Source organism: Heptranchias perlo, chromosome 12 (genome assembly GCF_035084215.1).
Source record: "Heptranchias perlo isolate sHepPer1 chromosome 12, sHepPer1.hap1, whole genome shotgun sequence".
NCBI classification, from domain to species: Eukaryota; Metazoa; Chordata; class Chondrichthyes; order Hexanchiformes; family Hexanchidae; genus Heptranchias; species Heptranchias perlo.
In genome coordinates this window covers 62147609-62167588 of record NC_090336.1, presented here as the reverse complement: position 1 = coordinate 62167588, position 19980 = coordinate 62147609, and the positions used below count along the sequence as shown (strand labels likewise).

The 19980-nt window shown below is 45.1% G+C and overlaps 1 protein-coding gene across 1 annotated transcript in view; it reads right to left on the bottom strand.

Moving 5' to 3' along the window:
- kiaa1549la (KIAA1549-like a) overlaps positions 1-19980 on the bottom strand; it is a 378638-nt gene that overhangs the window by 28074 nt on the left and 330584 nt on the right. The window contains exon 17 of the mRNA XM_067994216.1: positions 4785-5135. Coding sequence (XP_067850317.1) covers positions 4785-5135 — 351 coding nt within the window. The remainder of the gene's footprint in view (positions 1-4784; positions 5136-19980) is intronic.

The following is a 19980-nucleotide window of genomic DNA, read 5'->3' as shown; positions in this document are numbered from 1 at the left end:
GGTGACCTTGATCAGGTCATCCCTCAAACTCCTAAAGCCAAGGGAACAAAAGCCAAGTTTATACCGCCTGTCCTCATAATTGAACACAAAAGCTTCAATCTGCAAAGAATCACATGAAAAAGATTATTGTTTTTGAAGACTAGGGAGTAGTATGGGTCGTGGTAAATGTGATCAAGCAGTTCTGCAATTAACTTCCCCCTTTATACACAGGGGCTTTTCTGTTTGGAGCAGAGTGATAGTTCCTTCCAGATCCTAGGTCAATAATGTAATTAGATGCCCAGCCATGTTATACATTTTATTTCACATTATTTATAGTTAAATAGCAAAACTCATGCTAATTTGTGAAGCAGAGCCGGTTGGAGCATTGGAGTTTTTCTGTAGTGCAATGCTGAGGAGCTGGGAGGCACTATAGCAATGTGGTTGATTCTTAATTGCCCTCTGAAATGGCCGAGCAAGCCACTCAGTTGTAAAATCTCGCTAAAAAAAGTCACAATAAGAATAAAACCGGATAGACCACCCGGCATTGGACCACGAGGCACCAGACACGACAAAGGCAAACCATGCCCAGTCGACCTGCAAAGTCCTCCTGACTAACATCTAGGGACTTTTGCCAAAATTGGGAGAGCTGTCCCACAGACTAGTCAAGCAACAGCCCGACATAGCCATACTCACAGAATCATACCTTTCAGCCAACGTCCCAGACTCTTCCATCACCATCCCTGGGTATGTCCTGTCCCACCGGCAGGACAGACACACCAGAGTTGGCGGTACAGTGATATACAGTCAGGAGGGAGTGGCCCTGGGAGTCCTCAACATTGACTCTGGACATCATGAAATCTCATGGCATCAGGTCAAACATGGGCAAGGAAACCTCCTGCTGATTACCACCTACCGTCCTCCCTCAGCTGATGAATCAGTCCTCCTCCATGTTGAACACAACTTGGAGGAAGCACTGAGGGCAGCAAGGGCACAGAATGTACTCTGGGTGGGGGACTTCAATGTCCATCACCAAGAGTGGCTCGGTAGCACCACTACTGACTGAGCTGGCCGAGTCCTGAAGGATATAGCTGCCAGATTCGGCCTGCGGCAGGTGGTGAGCGAACCAACATGAGGGAAAAACTTACTTGACCTCGTCCTCACCAACCTACCTGTCGCAAATGCATCTGTCCACGACAGTATTGGTAGAAGAGACCACCGCACAATCCTCGTGGAGACGAAGTCCCGTCTTCGCACTGAGGACACCATCCAACATGTTGTGTGGCACGACCACCGTGCTAAATGGGAAAGATTCAGAACCGATCTAGCAGCTCAAAACTGGGCATCCATGAGGCACTGTTGGCCATCAGCAGCAGCAGAATTGTATTCCAGCACAATCTGTAACGTCATGGCCCGGCATATTCCTCACTCTACCATGACCAACAAGCCAGGGGATCAACCCTGGTTCAATGAGGAGTGTGGAAGAGCATGCCAGGAACAGCACTAGGCATACCTAAAAATGAGGTGCCAACCTGGTGAAGCTACAACTCAGGACTACATGCATGCTAAACAGCGGAAGCGACATGCTATAGACAGAGCTAAGTGATTCCACAACCAACAGATCAGATCAAAGCTCTGCAGTCCTGCCACATCCAGTCAGAAATGGCGGTGGACAATTAAACAACTAATGGGAGGAGGAGGCTCTGCAAACATCCCCATCCTCAATGATGGTGGAGTCCAGCACATGAGTGCAAAAGTCAAGGCTGAAGCGTTTGCAACCATCTTCAGCCAGAAGTGCCGAGTCGATGATCCATCTCGGCCTCCTCCAGATTTCCCCACCATCACAGAAGTCAGTCTTCAGCCAATTCGATTCACTCTACGTGATATCAAGAAACAGCTGAGTGCACTGGATACAGCAAAGGCTATGGGCCCCGACAACATCCCAGCCATAGTGCTGAAGACTTGTGCTCCAGAACTAGCTGCACCTCAAGCCAAAATGTTCCAGTACAGCTACAACACTGGCATCTACCCGACAATGTGGAAAATTGCTCAGGTATGTCCTGTCCACAAAAAGCAGAACAAATCCAATCCGGCAAATTACCGCCCAATCAGTCTACTCTCAATCATCAGCAAAGTGATGGAAGGTGTCGTCGACAGTGCTATCAAGCGGCACTTACTCACCAATAACCTGCTCACCGATACTCAGTTTGGGTTCCTCCAGGACCACTCGGCTCCAGACCTCATTACAGCCTTGGTCCAAACATGGACAAAAGAGGTGAATTCCAGAGGTGAGGTGAGAGTGACTGCCCTTGACATCAAGGCAGCATTTGACCGAGTGTGGCACCAAGGAGCCCTAGTAAAATTGAAGTCCATGGGAATCAGGGGGAAAACTCTCCAGTGGCTGGAGTCATACCTGGCACAAAGGAAGATGGTAGTGGTTGTTGGAGGCCAATCATCTCAGCCTCAGGGCAGTGTCCTAAGCCCAACCATCTTCAGCTGCTTCATCAATGACCTTCCCTCCATCATAAGGTCAGAAATGGGGATGTTCGCTGATGATTGCACAGTGTTCAGTTCCATTCGCAACCCCTCAGATAATGAAGCAGTCGAAGCCCGCATGCAGCAAGACCTGGACAACATCCAGGCTTGGGCTCAAAAGTGGCAAGTAACATTCGCGCCAGGTAAGTGCCAGGCAATGACTATCTCTACAAGAGAGGATCTAACCACCTCCCCCTGATATTCAACGGCATTACCATTGCCGAATCCCCCACCATCAACATCCTGGGGGTCACCATTGACCAGAAACTTAACTGGACCAGCCACATAAATACTGTGGCTAAAAGAGCAGGTCAGAGACTGGGTATTCTGCGGCGAGTGACTCACCTCCTGACTCCCCAAAGCCTTTCCACTATCTACAAGGCGCAAGTCAGGAGTGTGATGGAATACTCTCCACTTGCCTGGATGAGTGCAGCTCCAACAACACTCAAGAAGCTCAACACCATCCAGGACAAAGCAGCCCGCTTGATTGGCACCCCATCCACCACCCTAAACATTCACTCCCTTCACCACCCGCGCACCGTGGCTGCAGTGTGCACCATCCACAGGATGCACTGCAGCAACTCGCCAAGGCTTCTTCGACAGCACCTCCCAAACCCGCGACCTCTATCACCTAGAAGGACAAGAGCAGCAGGCACATGGGAACAACACCACCTGCACGTTCCCCTCCAAGTCACACACCATCCCGACTTGGAAATATATCGCCGTTCCTTCATCGTCGCTGGGTCAAAATCCTGGAACTCCCTTCCTAACAGCACTGTGGGAGAACCGTCACCACACGGACTGCAGCGGTTCAAGAAGGCGGCTCACCACCACCTTCTCAAGGGCAATTAGGGATGGGCAATAAATGCTGGCCTCGCCAGTGACGCCCACATCCCATGAACGAATAAAAAAAAGCACCACCACTGGAGGGATGGTGTAATCGCAGCATGACATGTTTACATAGGAGGTTGCCATTATGTTGCCATTGTGCACAGGAATTCATAATTGAGGTGCATTGTATTTAAAACACTATATGTATTATATAGATCTAGCTGCCCCAACTGTAACAAATCTAAAAGGACATATCGTTCAGGACAGAGTTTTTCAAACTTTTCTATGGTGGGTACCCCATGAAAATATTAATACTCTTTATTCAATTGTGGCTTTCAAAAGGGAATTGGATAAGTACTTGAAGGGACAAAATCTGCAGGGCTATGTGGAAAGGGCAGAGGAGTGGGACCAACTGGATTGCTCTTGCAGAGAGCCGTCACAGGCTCGACGGGCTGAATGGCCTCCTTCTGTGCTGTAACCATTCTATAATTCGATGATTGAGCCCCCCTCTGTCCCAATTTTTGAAAGAGTCACTTATCGAAAGAAAAACAATGTTATTATTATTATGCCAAAAAAGTATTGTTTAAATATACAGCAACCAAAAGTAAATGCTAGTAAGTCAACAAAGACTGAAATATGAGGACAGGCGAACAGAGATGTGACAACCTCGCAAGTCCCTTTAAGATCCAAGGACCCCTGTTTGAAAGCCTCAGCCCGAGGTGTTCAATTGATACCTGTGTTAATGGTGGATCATTGAAAACAATAACATTTAATTATTTAACAATTTCCATTGGACCAAAATCCATTGCAATTTTTTTTGTTCATTTTCACTGTAGAAATCAATGAAACCGTGAGCTGGTTTAGTGGTTATTTTTCAGCCCTTTAATCAGCACACTGTTGTGATTCCAAACTCAAGATTTGCAGTCTCCTGAAATCAATACCTTTCATTGGATTGGGAGGAGACCACTCAGCCCCTCGAGCCTGTTCCGCCATTCAATTCAATCATGGCTGATCTGTATCTTAACTCCATCTACCCACCTTGGTTCCGTAACCCTTAATCCCCTTGCCTAACTAAAATCTATCAATCTCAGTTTTGAAATTTTCAATTGGCCTTCAGCTTCAACAGCTTTTTGGAGGAGAGAGTTCCAGATTTCCACTCCCCTTTGTGTGAAGAAATGCTTCCTGACATCACCCCTGAAAGGCCTAGCACTAATTTTAAGGTTATGCCCCCCTGGTTCTGGACTCCCCCACCAGTGGAAATAGAGAGAAACTCTCAATTCCTTTAATCATCTTAAACACCTCGATTAGATTACCTCTCAATCTTCTATACTCAAGGGAATACAAGTCTAGTCTGTGCAACCTGTCCTCATAATTTAAACCCTTTTAGCCCTGGTGTCATTCTTTCCCGAATAGGTGCTTGAGCAGGAAGGTGTGGTACTTACGGGCCTGGGCAAACTATACTGACACATATCCTGCCCGTAGGCGGGAACCCACTGGAGCCCACCCCTGGATCTGCTCATGGTTCCCGGGGCACTGGTCACCAGTTCAGTGTAGGGTAGCGGCTGACTCGCAGGGCAGCGCAGCTGATGCCGGCCGTGTGCGGCTCGACCGGCGGACGCCAGGCTGAACGCTTCTTCCAGGAGCTGGTGCATGTGCTGCCTGACCTCATCGATCGAAGGCTGGGAGCTGAGGGTGGACGTTTCCGAGTGACCTTTGGCCTGTCTCGGCCGAGCAGTAGTCCGAGGTTCCGTTATCCGGTCGACGTTGGTCTCTTCTATGAGTTCCGGCTCCGTCTTAAAAAGGCAACGAGAGAGAAAAAAAAATCAACTGGGTGTCAACATCTTTATCTCCTGAAAACTTATGAGGGATAACTTCCTCTGTTGTCAATTTCAACACAGAAGGAGACAGATGGACATTGGACACGTATCAATGGTGAACAAAACTAGCAGTAAGTAGTAGCAGGTTTTTCATCTGTTTGTGGCAGATCGCCTGTTACCTTGCTCTCTTGTGGTCTGGTGATGGTTAGATGCTAACCTGGCAAAGTTGTCTAAACAGGCAAATTCAGGTCACTGAGGTCTATTTGAGGGCAATTATAGAATTACAGGAAAAGGCCTTTTGGGCTATCGAGTCCATGATGGTATTTATCCCCACATGAGCCACCTAGTCTAATCCCACTCACCTGCTCACTCCCTGTACCCTTTAATATCCCGCCCAGTCTAATCCCACTCACTCCCCATACCCTTTAATATCCCGCCCAGTCTAATCCCACTCACTCCCCATATCCTTTAATATCCCACCCAGTCTAATCCCACTCTCCCGCTCACTCCCAATACCCTTTAATATCCCATCTAGTCCAATCCCACTCTCCCGCTCACACCCTGTACCCTTTAATATCCCACCCAGTCCAATCCCACTCTCCCGCTCACTCCCAATATCCTTTAATATCGAACCTAGTCCAATCCCACTCTCCTGCTCACTCCCAATATCCTTTAATATCCCACCCAGTCCAATCCCACTCTCGCACTCACTCCCAATACAGTTTAATATTCCTCTTATTCAAGCAACTATCAAATTTTCTGTTAAAAGAATTTCTGGACTTTGCTTCAACAATAGTTTGCAGCACAGAATTCCACATTCTAACCAGCCGTTGTGTAAAGACATTTCTTTGAACCTTTTCTTTAATTTCTGAGATTATCTTAAATTTATGCCCTCTAGTTACCGTCTCATTAAGTAACAGAAACAATCTATCACTTTCAAAACCTTCCATTATTTTGGAAACCTCCATCAGATCATTACTCAACCTTGTAACTGCTTGTAAATTTTAGCCTTCAGGTCAAACATTGCAATAGTATCTGCACTTGAAAAAAGTACTGTTAGCTAAGATAGAAGCCCATGGAATCGAGGGAAAAGTACGGACTTGGTTAGGAAGTTGGCTGAGCGAAAGGCGACAGAGAGTAGGGATAATGGGTAGGTACTCACATTGGCAGGATGTGACTAATGGAGTCCCGCAGGGATCTGTCTTGGGGCCTCAATTATTCACAATATTTATTAACGACTTAGATGAAGGCATAGAAAGTCTCATATCTAAGTTTGCTGATGACACAAAGATTGGTGGCATTGTAAGCAGTGTAGATGAAAACATAAAATTACAAAGCGATATTGATAGATTAGGTGAATGGGCAAAACTGTGGCAAATGGAATTCAATGTAGACAAATGTGAGGTCATCCACTTTGGATCAAAAAAGGACTAAGTGGTAAAAAGTTAAAAACAGTGGATGTCCAAAGGGACTTAGGGGTTCAGGTACATAGATCATTGAAGTGTCATGAGCAGGTGCAGAAAATAATCAAGAAGGCTAATGGAATGCTGGCCTTTATATCTAAAGGACTAGAGTACAAGGGGGCAGAAGTTATGCTGCAGCTATACAAAACCCTGGTTAGACCGCACCTGGAGTACTGTGAGCAGTTCTGGGCACCGCACCTTCGGAAGGACATATTGGCCTTGGAGGGAGTGCAACGTAGGTTTACTAGAATGATACCCGGACTTCAAGGGTTAAGTTACGAGGAGAGATTACACAAATTGGGGTTGTATTCTCTAGAGTTGAGAAGGTTAAGGGGTGATCTGATCGAAGTTTATAAGATATTAAGGGGAACAGGTAGGGTGGATAGAGAGAAACTTTTTCCGCAGGTTGGGGATTCTAGGAGTAGGGGGCACAGTCTAAAAATTAGAGCCAGACCTTTCAGAAGCGAGATTAGAAAACATTTCTACATACAAAGGGTGGTAGAAGTTTGGAACTCTCTTCCACAAACAGCAATTGATACTCGCTCAATTGCTAAATTTAAATCTGAGATAGATAGCTTTTTGGCAACCAAAGGTATTAAGGGATATGGGCCATAGGCAGGTATATGGAGTTAGATCACAGATCAGCAATGATCTTATCAAATGGCGGAGCAGGCACGAGGGGCTGAATGGCCTACTTCTGTTCCTATGTTCCTATGTATACATAGACATCCATTACTTCATTGGCTGTAAATGCTGAGGTCATGAAAGGCACTACATAAATGCAGGTTCTTTCTTTCTTTTATGATTATACCGATTATCACGACTCTGAATCTGCTCCCATCCTAAAGTGGATAAAGGGAAATTAGCACAAAAAAAATTTTTTTTTGTTAAGGCCCATGCTGAGAAACTCATGTACAATTCCAATGCAAGATAATCGATGAACGGAAAATGAATCACAAACTGAAATTCAAAATGATTCTTCTATGTGAAGAAGCACAAAGGAAGGGCAAAGCTTCAAAGCACTTGTACAACTGACACTTATTGTTCAAACATAATCTAAATATAGTACTGTCTAATAAAAATGAAATCGTACAGATAATTCACAGGTCTTTTATTGAAAAAAAGGTCATAATGGAACAAAAATATTACAATGGCAATATCTTATTAAGCATGCAATGCAGTTTTGATGTCTCAGAAGTTTAATTATTGTTTCTGCTCATGGTGCTGTTATAGAGTTAACACCAAGAGTAATGAAGCAGGGGTTAGAGGGACTGGGATAACTGGATCAGGGCACGCAGAGTCCCCATTACATACTCAGAAGTTTAATTATTGTTTCGGCTCATCATAGAGGGATGTCAGTCCTGGGGAATGGAACACTTCCTATTTCAGGCATCCAGTGTCAGTATCAAGCACTTCCAGGTCAGGCACAGCAAAGCCAGATGCAGAGTGAAGGTCCTACTCTCCCTCAACTTCAGAATAACTCCCCCTACAGCATCAGTGTGGCAGTGTAAGTCAGTGAGCACAGGGCTCCAACAATATACATCAATCCAGACGACTAGCCAAATATTCATGAACAATGGCGCTTCATTGTAAGGTCCGGAAATGGGATATATAATCTATATCAGTTTATAGCTCCCCCTGCTCCCAGTGATAGAGAAGCCCACATAAAAACAACCATTACTCATCTCTTACTACACAGGGAGTTATAACATGGGTAGATGTGTGGTCAATAATTCTAACACAATTGAGGGCTTCTGATTTTGTATCATGCTATTATTTTGCCGTGATTTTTCACTGCTGGGCTTTTAATGTTCGACCATTCTAATTCATGTGCAGCAGAGTCGGTACTGGTTTTTGTTTGATTGTCATTCCAAAATGACTTGCCGAATTTTGCTGTGAAGCTCTATATCATTCATCGGAACCAGGAGTTACAAGAGAACCCTCAATGTCCGGCCTTCTCGCAGCTTAGGAAGGGGCAATTCCAGTGAGAAACAGAATTGCGTTTTACTGGGCGATTTATTCACCATATTGTCTAGTAAAACAGTTACAAGATAATCAAAATCCTGGTAAAGTAGACTGTCTAACATCAATAAAGCCTCCTTTTGCACAACAGACTCTGTATCAGTCATTACGGACACTGGGGTCACACTAACCGTGACCGTCTCACACTAAAGTTTGATACAAATCAATATCTTCGAGTTTGAAACAAATTTGCACGATACAAGCAGGATGGTGAGCACTCTTGTTCATTTACGAGTCGATCTCCCATGGTGCTGTTATAGAGTTAACACCAAGAGTAATGAAGCAGGGGTTAGAGGGACTGGGATAACTGGATCAGGGCACGCAGAGTCCCCATTACATAGTCAGGCATTCTGTCCTTGCTTTTGCATTGCGATTATAAATTCCTATCTCCACATTTATAATGGAAACTGTCTATGCAAACTCATCTCTCCCTCTAGTGGTGGCGCTGCAATGCCTCCACTGGCAGCAATGTGTAATTACAGCGTGACAAGTTTACATAGGCAGATCCCATTCTAAATGTCGACATAGGGATTTATAATGGAAAAAGTCGATAGAAAATCCGGTAGACATAAGAATTTATTATGTATAGGTCGGCAGATTACGAGCCAATATTAATGTATGGTAATCACTTGCAATTAAGAAGGGAGTCAAGTGTGCTACCCATTTTAGATAGCACCCGTCTTCGAATGAGAAGGTTGTACTTCAAGCCCCACTCCAGGGTTTAAGGATATCATCTAGGCTGACACTCCAATGCAGTACTGAGGGAGTGCTGCATTGTTGGGGGTGCCGTCTTTCGGATGAGACGTTAAACCCAGGCCGAGTCTGCTTGTCGGGGTGAAGATCCTCTGGTTCTATTTGAAGAAGAGCAGGGAGTTCACCCGGTGATCTGGCCAAGGCTCCTCCCTCAACCAAAAAACACCAAAAAAAAATACTGGCCATTCATCTCCATTCCTGTTTGTGCACAAAATGGCTGCCAAGCTTTCCTGCATAACAGTAGCGACTGCCCTTGAAAAGTAATTGTATGTGAAATGCTTTACAGCGTCTTGAGAGCTGTGATAAGGCATGACATAAATGCAAGTTCTTTTATTTTTCCATTAAAACATCCCATCTGGTACAATTGTGTCCAGTTCTGGGCACTGCACTTTAGGAAAGATGTGAAGGCCTTAGAGAGGGTGCAGAAAATATTTACTAGAATGATTCCAGGGATGAGGGATATTAGTTAAGTGGATAGACTGGAGAAGCTGGGGTTGTTCTCCTTGGAACAGAGAAGGTTGCGAGGAGATTTGATAGAGGTGTTCAAAATCATGAAGGGTCTAGACAGAGTAGATAGAGAGAAACTGTTCCCATTGGCAGAAGGGTCAGGAACCAGGGGACATAGATTTAAGGTGATTGGCAAAAGAACCAAAGGTGGATATGAGGAAAGACTTTTTTACACAGAGAGTGGTTAGGATCTGGAATGCACTGCCTGAGGGGGTGGTGGAGGCAGATTCAATCATGGCCTTCAAAAGGGAACTGGATAAGTACTTGAAAGGAAAAAAATTGTATGGCCCTGGGGATAGGGCGGGTAAGTGGGACTAGCTGGATTGCTCTTGCATAGAGCTGACACGGACTCAATGGGCCGAATGGCCTCCTTCCGTGCTGTAACCTTTCTATGATTCTATGGTCAGGTTGCAAAAAACAGCACAGTAAAAACTGGTAACAGTAAGAGAAAGGAAGAAAGGAAAAAAGAACAAATTTGCATTTCTATAGCACCTTCCCTGAGCGATCTCAGGACATCTCGCGCACTTTACAGCCAATGAAGCACTTTTTGAAGTGTAGTCACTGTTGTAATGTGGGAAACGTGGCAGCCAATTTGCGCACAGCAAGATCCCACAAACAGCAATGTGATAATGACCAGATAATCTGTTCTAGTAATGTCGATTGAGGGATAAATATTGGCCAAGACTCCCCCGCTCCTCTTCGAAAGAGGAAGCGGAAGATGAAGAAGAAGAAGAAACAACAACAAGTTGCAGTTATGAGGGATGAGATTAGATGTTAAACAGATACCCCATTCCTGTTTTAGTAGTTCAGGCCAATGTTAAAGATTTGATAGCACTATTTGAAGTATAATAGGGAGATCACCCAATGTCCTGGCCGACATGCCTCTACCAATGAACAGCACCACAAAATAACTTAACTGATAGTTCACCTCATTGCGGTTTGGGGGATCTTCCTGTGCACAAAATAACTGTCACTTTTGCCTACATAGCAGGAATTAACCACCCTTTAAAGCATTCCATTGCATGTGTGGTGCTTTGGGATATACAAGATCACGAAGTATATACATGTGTAGGAGAAATACGTCTTTCTTTGAACAGACCATTACTTTCATAGTATCCACAGGTAACAGTGTTCCGCCCCCATCTCAAACCAATTGAAAATCTATCCACACAGTCTCTGCCTGCACAACCTGAATGATTCTGGATAATATTTTAATAATTTGTCACAGAGCTAGTTCATATTTCATGCTTTATGAAACACTGGCCTACTGTGAATATTCTACCATCTAGAAGGACAAGGGCAGCAGGCGCATGGGAACAACACCACCTGCACGTTCCCCCCCAAGTCACACACCATCCCGACTTGGAAATATATCGCCGTTCCTTCATTGTCGCTGGGTCAAAATCCTGGAACTCCCTTCCTAACAGCACTGTGGGAGAACCTTCACCACACGGACTGCAGCGATTCAAGAAGGCGGCTCACCACCACCTTCTCAAGGGCAATTAGGGATGGGCAATAAATGCCGGCCTCGCCAGCGACACCCACATCCCATGAACGAATAAAAAATGTCCAACATCACAGCCATACTATTATGTGCCAGGAACAGTGTCGAGCCCCTCGCTCCAGTTCTGCATGGAACAGTGTCTGTTGGGACAATCCGCCAGCTCTTGGTCACTTTTACTGACAATGTGGAGATGCCGGTGATGGACTGGGGTTGACAATTGTAAACAATTTTACAACACCAAGTTATAGTCCAGCAATTTTATTTTAAATTCACAAGCTTTCGGAGGCTACCTCCTTCGTCAGGTGAACGATGTGAAAATGAAATCCTCGAGATGAAATCGCATTTATAATTCACAGAACAATGCTTGGTGAGTACAGACAGTTTTTTCAACTGCCCGTTGCCAAGGCAATCAGTGTGCAGACAGACAGGTGTTACCTGCCAGGTCTCACAGAATATACAAATCACCAAAAAAAAACAACAAACAAAAAAAAACAGAGATAGAGAGGTAGAAACATAGAAAAGACAGCAACTGACCCGTTATATTAAAAACAGATAACATTTGTTCGCTGGTGGGGTAACGTGTAGCGTGACATGAACCCAAGATCCCGGTTGAGGCCGTCCTCATGGGTGCGGAACTTGGCTATCAATTTCTGCTCGATGATTTTGCGTTGTCGTGTGTCTCGAAGGCCGCCTTGGAGTACGCTTACCCGAAGGTCGGTGGATGAATGTCCATGACTGCTGAAGTGTTCCCCGACTGGGAGGGAACCCTCCTGTTTGGCGATTGTTGCGCGGTGTCCGTTCATCCGTTGTCGCAGCGTCTGCATGGTCTCGCCAATGTACCATGCTCTGGGGCATCCTTTCCTGCAACGTATGAGGTAGACAACGTTGGCCGAGTCACAGGAGTATGAACCGTGTACCTGGTGGGTGGTGTCCTCTCGTGTGATGGTGGTATCTGTGTCGATGATCTGGCATGTCTTGCAGAGGTTACCGTGGCAGGGTTGTGTGGTGTCGTGGACGCTGTTCTCTTGAAAGCTAGGTAATTTGCTGCGAATGATGGTCTGTTTGAGGTTGGGTGGCTGTTTAAAGGCGAGTAGTGGAGGTGTGGGGATGGCCATAGCGAGGTGTTTGTCCTCATTGATGACATGTTGAAGGCTGCGGAGAACATGGCGTAGTTTCTCCGCTCCGGGGAAGTACTGGACGACAAAGGGTACTCTGTTGGTTGCGTCCCGTGTTAGTCTCCTGAGGAGGTCTATGCGATTTTTTGCTGTGGCCCGTCGGAACTGTCGATCGACGAGTCGAGCGTCATATCCCGTTCTTACTAGGGCGTCTTTCAGCGTCTGTAGGTGTCCATCGCGTTCCTCCTCGTCTGAGCAGACCCTGTGTATTCGCAGGGCCTGTCCATAGGGGATGGCCTCTTTGACGTGGTTAGGGTGGAAGCTGGAAAAGTGGAGCATCGTGAGGTTGTCCGTGGGCTTGCGGTAGAGTGAGGTGCTGAGGTGCCCGTCTTTGATGGAGATTCGTGTGTCCAAGAAAGAAACTGATTCTGAGGAGTAGTCCATGGTGAGCTTGATGGTGGGATGGAACTTGTTGATGTTATCGTGTAGTCTCTTTAGTGATTCCTTGCTGTGGGTCCATAGAAAGAAAATGTCGTCGATGTATCTGGTGTATAGTGTTGGTTGGAGGTCTTGTGCAGTGAAGAAGTCCTGCTCGAACTCGTGCATGAAAATGTTGGCGTATTGGGGTGCGAATTTGGTCCCCATGGCTGTTCCGTGTGTTTGGGTAAAGAACTGGTTATCGAAGGTGAAGACATTGTGATCCAGGATGAAGCGGATGAGTTGTAGGATGGCTTCCGGAGATTGGCTGTTGTTGGTGTTGACCCTATACACCAGATACATCGACGACATTTTCTTTCTATGGACCCACGGCAAGGAATCATTAAAGAGACTACACGATAACATCAACAAGTTCCATCCCACCATCAAGCTCACCATGGACTACTCCTCAGAATCAGTTTCTTTCTTGGACACACGAATCTCCATCAAAGACGGGCACCTCAGCACCTCACTCTACCGCAAGCCCACGGACAACCTCACGATGCTCCACTTTTCCAGCTTCCACCCTAACCACGTCAAAGAGGCCATCCCCTATGGACAGGCCCTGCGAATACACAGGGTCTGCTCAGACGAGGAGGAACGCGATGGACACCTACAGACGCTGAAAGACGCCCTAGTAAGAACGGGATATGACGCTCGACTCGTCGATCGACAGTTCCGACGGGCCACAGCAAAAAATCGCATAGACCTCCTCAGGAGACTAACACGGGACGCAACCAACAGAGTACCCTTTGTCGTCCAGTACTTCCCCGGAGCGGAGAAACTACGCCATGTTCTCCGCAGCCTTCAACATGTCATCAATGAGGACAAACACCTCGCTATGGCCATCCCCACACCTCCACTACTCGCCTTTAAACAGCCACCCAACCTCAAACAGACCATCATTCGCAGCAAATTACCTAGCTTTCAAGAGAACAGCGTCCACGACACCACACAACCCTGCCACGGTAACCTCTGCAAGACATGCCAGATCATCGACACAGATACCACCATCACACGAGAGGACACCACCCACCAGGTACACGGTTCATACTCCTGTGACTCGGCCAACGTTGTCTACCTCATACGTTGCAGGAAAGGATGCCCCAGAGCATGGTACATTGGCGAGACCATGCAGACGCTGCGACAACGGATGAACGGACACCGCGCAACAATCGCCAAACAGGAGGGTTCCCTCCCAGTCGGGGAACACTTCAGCAGTCATGGACATTCATCCACCGACCTTCGGGTAAGCGTACTCCAAGGCGGCCTTCGAGACACACGACAACGCAAAATCATCGAGCAGAAATTGATAGCCAAGTTCCGCACCCATGAGGACGGCCTCAACCGGGATCTTGGGTTCATGTCACGCTACACGTTACCCCACCAGCGAACAAATGTTATCTGTTTTTAATATAACGGGTCAGTTGCTGTCTTTTCTATGTTTCTACCTCTCTATCTCTGTTTTTTTTTGTTTGTTGTTTTTTTTTGGTGATTTGTATATTCTGTGAGACCTGGCAGGTAACACCTGTCTGTCTGCACACTGATTGCCTTGGCAACGGGCAGTTGAAAAAACTGTCTGTACTCACCAAGCATTGTTCTGTGAATTATAAATGCGATTTCATCTCGAGGATTTCATTTTCACATCGTTCACCTGACGAAGGAGGTAGCCTCCGAAAGCTTGTGAATTTAAAATAAAATTGCTGGACTATAACTTGGTGTTGTAAAATTGTTTACAACTTTTACTTACACCAGCTTTTTATTTCCTGATTTCTTAAAACTGATTTCAAATTCTGAAACTCCTCTGGTGGGATTATGAACTTGCATTCTCTGGATTGCTAGGCCAGTAACATAACCACAACAATATTGGGCCCTTTGAGAGCTATTTGTAGCCAAAAAAGGGTACCATGTTAATATTTGTGTCTTGGAAACAGCACAAGGATGTAACAGTTTTTGTTGCCTGTTTTGATACTGTAAACAAAGAGTTGATTTCCACCTCAACACAATGTGCCTGAACTCTGTGTTGTTTATTTTGTTCAAAGTTCCCCCATACCGTGTAAAAGGAATGTGGCCAGCATAGACTAATATCAATTCAAAATGTGTTTGTCTCAGGGATGTCATTGATAGACAATGGCACATTTTCACACTGCATACACCAAATACCATCAACTACATGTTTACACTTTGACTTCCCAAAGCGTTTCACAGAGATGGAAATAGTGGGAGACCAAGAAGTGGGAAGAGGAGGATTAAGGATCGTAACTGAAAACAAGATTAACATCGTACGTGTCCCTGTCCTGGGCTCCAAGAAGCAGATTGGAGGGGGTGAGGTGATACCTGGATTGAGGGTATGCTGATTTAACTGCTCTAAATAAACAACTTTTACTTTCAAGTAGGATAGGGATGAGTTAATATCACTGAATGAAATTCTTAGAGCCGAGAAGGCTAAGAGGAAATTGAATAGAGGTTTTTAAAACGATGAAGGGTTTTAATGGCGTGAACAGGGAAACTCTATTTCCTCTGGTGGGGCAGCGGACTGCAGCAGTTCAAGAAGGCGGCTCACCACCACCTTCTCAAGGGCAATTAGGGATGGGCAATAAATGCCCGCCTCGCCAGCGACGCCCACATCCCATGAATGAATTTTAAAAAGTTCAAAATTGTCACAAAAAGTGAGAAGAGATGTCAGGAGAAATGTCTTTAATGAAATGCTTTGCTACAGTGAATAGTTGAGGCAAAGATAATTGCACTTTTTAGGGAAGAGTCGATAAATAATTGAAGCAGAGCAAGATACAGGGTCATGGGTAAAAAGCGGGGGCAGTGGGATTAGTTATGGATTTTTCTAGCAAAGAGCCAGCACAGACACTGTGGGCTAAATGACCTCTTTCTGCACTGTCAACTTTGGTTCTAAATCCTAATGAAGGTTGGCATGTAATCATTAATTTGTTGTTTCCTCTTTCGAATGCCAATCACCTTGACGTGTATTTCAAACATTTTCCCTTTTTAACATTTTTAAACATGGGGGCTATAAAAAACTACTGTTGATAATAACAGTGGATGAATTGACATTTTAGTACGTTAAAGGCGCTATATAAATGCAAGTTGTTGTTGTTGAATGTTTAACATATTAGTAACACATTCTTCTATCCGTTATTTTAAAGGAGGTGTTAACCCATTAAAATAAATGGCTAAACAGGCTCGTGTGGAGCATAAACACCAGCAAAACCAGTTGGGCCGAATTACCTGTGTTCCTGTGTTGTAAATTCTATGTAACCCTCCATTAAAATAGTGGTTAGAGGAATGGCGTTAAGGTTCGGTCGCTACTGTGGCAACTAATAATTCGAGCCGACACTCCACTTTTGACCCTGTCAAAAAAGGTTAATTTTCCTGTACTGTAAAAGAAATTCACTACACGCAGCAATCAGTGAAAGAAAACTGATGGGCAGAGTTTATAGGTACAGGCCTAAGGAGCTGAATTTGGAGTGCTCAGGCTGGCGTGACTGACAGTTTGCAATCTATTATACTCTTATTGATTATTGTCAATCCTCACATTTCCCCACGGACGTTGACCGCTCGAACACAGAGAGTGTGGGCTGTCTCCCTGGCTACTGCAAGGTAACAAAGGGACGTCCATGATGAGTGCATAAACAAACTGAGAACAGCTTTCAAATGTACGGAATATAACTTGGTGCTGGAACACACTAACAAACAACAACAGCAACTTGCATTTATATAGCGCCTTTAACGTCGGAAAACCTCCCAAGTGCAATCAGGGAAAAATTGACACCGAGCCACATAAGGAGATATTAGGATGGGGTGACTAAAAGCTTGGTCAAAGTTTGGGTATAAAAGGAACATCTTAAAGGAGGAGAGAGAAGTAGAGAGGCGGAAAGGTGTAGGGGAGCAATTCCAGAACGGGGCCTCGGCAGCTGAAGGCACGGCTGGCAATGGTGGGACGAAGGGGGCGGGGTATGCCCAAGAGGCATGCAGAGATCTCGGAGAGTTATAGGGCTGGAGGAGGTTACAGAGATAGAGAGGGGGGCGAGGCCATGGAGGGATTTGGACATGACAATGAGAATTTTAGAATTGAGGCGTTGGTGGACTGAGACCTAATATAGGTCAGCGAGCACAGGGGTGATGTTAACCTGCAGTTACATTTTACTTACATTTATTTTTTGTCATTTGAGAACGTGCATCTCCTACCCTTGTATAAATGCTGCAAGTTTTAACTGATGGTTTATTTCCTTCATTCTGACGATCTGTTACAACATATTCTGCTATGAGGGCTAATGGCTCCAAGTTACTTCTGTTTCCATGCTACCATCTTATGGGGCTTCCATTGAATTCTGCCATTCATTGCAACAGATAGAATATTTGGTTCTACACATTGTGGTCTACTCTTGTATATTTGATTGTCACCATCCCTAACCATCTCTCCAAGGGATCTCAGGTTTGGTCATGTGCATGCCGTGACGATATCGATCTTTTCCTTCCAAGAGAATCTGCCTATTCTGTCTAATGGGTTGAGCACAATGCTGGATCTGGGTGCATGCTGTTATTGTTATGCACCCTTTGTCTCTATGAAAAGGCAGTATTGACTTTTCAGAATCTTTCGGAATGCTTCTTTAGAATGCACGCTACAATACACCACACAATTAAATACCCATCCAATTGCCCGAGCTTTAATAAGCAAAAAAACTTGAAACAAATGCAGTTCGAAAGCAAATTGAAATCTGTAATTACCATCTAATTTATTCGACGCCATCACTGAAATGATCACAGTGGATTCAGAAACAAAATGACACCAGATGCTATTGTCTTGTCTAATGCTCCTTGCATGGCTTGGGAACATGTTTTGTTTGTGTCTCTGACAGTATCGAGCTGTTGATTAGCCCAGTGACCATGATATATCGAGTCTACAGCACAGAAACAGGCCATTCAGCCCAACTGGTCTATGCCAGTGTTTATGCTCCACACTAATCTCCTTCCTCCCTCCCTATTTCATCTAACCCTATCAGCATACTCTTCTATTCCTTTCTCCCTCATGTGTTTATCTAGCTTCCCCTTAAATGCATCTGTGCTATTCGCCTCAATTACTCCTTGTGGTAGCGAGTTCCACATTCTAACCACTCTATGGGTAAAGAAGTTTCTCCTGAGTTTGTTATTGGATTTATTAGTGACTATCTTTTATTTATGGCCTCTAGTTCTGGTCTTTTGCACAAGTGGAAACATTGTCTCTATGTCTATCGTATCAATCCCTTTCATTATCCTAAAGACCTCTATCAGGTCACCCCTCAGCCTTCTCTTTAATAGAGAAAAGTGCCCCAGCCTGTTTAGCCTTTCCTGATAAGGATATCCTCTCAGTTATGGTATCATCCTTGTGAATCTTTTTTGCACCCTCTCCAATCCCTCGATATCCTTTCTATAATATGGAGACCAGAACTATGTACAATACTCTAAGTGTGGTCTAATCAAGGTTCGATACAAATTTAACATAACTTCTCTGCATTTCAATTCTATCCCTCTAGAAATGAACCCCAGTGCTTGGTTTGCATTTTTTATGGCCTTATTAACCTGCCTTGCTATTTTTAGTGATTTGTGAATCTGTACCCCTAGATCCCTCTACTCCTCTAGACTATTTAGACTCTTATTATCCAAGCAGTATGTGGCCTCTATATTCTTCCTACCAAAATGTACCACCTCACACTTACCCATATTGAAATTCATTTGCCAATTACATGCCCATTCTGCAAGTTTATTAATGTCTTCCTGTATTTTGTCGCACTCTTCCTTTGTATTATCCACACCCCCCAAATTGGTGTTGTCCACAAATCTTGAAATTGTATTTCCAATTCCTGAATCCAAATCGTTACTGTAAATTGTGAACAACAGTGGTCCCAGCACCGATCCTTGTGGAACACCACTTCCCACCTTTTGCCAGTCTGAGTGGCTACCCTTAACCCCTATTCTGCTTTCTGTTTTGTAGTCAGCTTGCCATCCATTCTGCTACCTGTCCTCTGACTCCACATGCTCTGACTTTAGTCATGAGTCTGGTATGCAGTACCATGTGGTTGTCCTTGGAGACACTTCCATTCTGGTGGACAAAGATTCATTGAATCTGCTCTTTCAAATGCCAACATGACCAAAATGTTCAGTCAGTCAGTGTTGTCCCTCAATAAGGCAATGTGTTCCTAACAGCTGAAAGCTATGCTTTCATGTGCCATGGCTCAGTGGTAGCACTCGGGTCTCTGAGTCAGAAGGTTGTTGGTTCAGGTCCCACTCCAGGGACTAGGCTGAAACTTCAGTGCAGTACTGAGGGAGTGCTGCACTTTTCAGCACCTCCCAAACCTGCGACCTCTACCACCTAGAAGGACAAGGGCAGCAAGCACATGAGAGCAACACCACCTGCCGTTCCCCTCCAAGTCACACACCATCCCTATTTGGAAATATATCACCGTCCCTTCATCATTGCTGGATCAAAATCCTGGAACTCCCTTCCTAACAGCACTGTGGGAGAACCTTCACCACACGGACTGCAGCGGTTCAAGAAGACGGCTCACCATCACTTTTTCAAGGGCAATTAGGGATGGGCAATAAATGCTGGCCTCGCCAGCGATGCCCACATCCCATGAATGGATAAAAAAAAACTGTCGGATGAGATGTTTAACCAAGGCCCCGTCTGCCCTCTCAGGTGGACATAAAATGTTCCGTGGCACTATTTCAAAGAAGAGCAGACAAGTTCTTCCCGGAGTTCTGGTCAATATTTATCGCTCAACCAACATCACTGAACACAGATGATGTGGTTATTATCTCATTGCTGTCTGTGGGACCTTGTTGTGCGCAAATTGGCTGCTGCGTTTCCTACATTACAACAGTGAAAACACTTGAAAAGTACTTAATTGGCTGTAAAGTGCTTTGGGATGTCCTGAGGTTGTGAAAGGAGTTATAGAAATGCAAGCTCATTCTTTTTTCTTTCTTGTTTC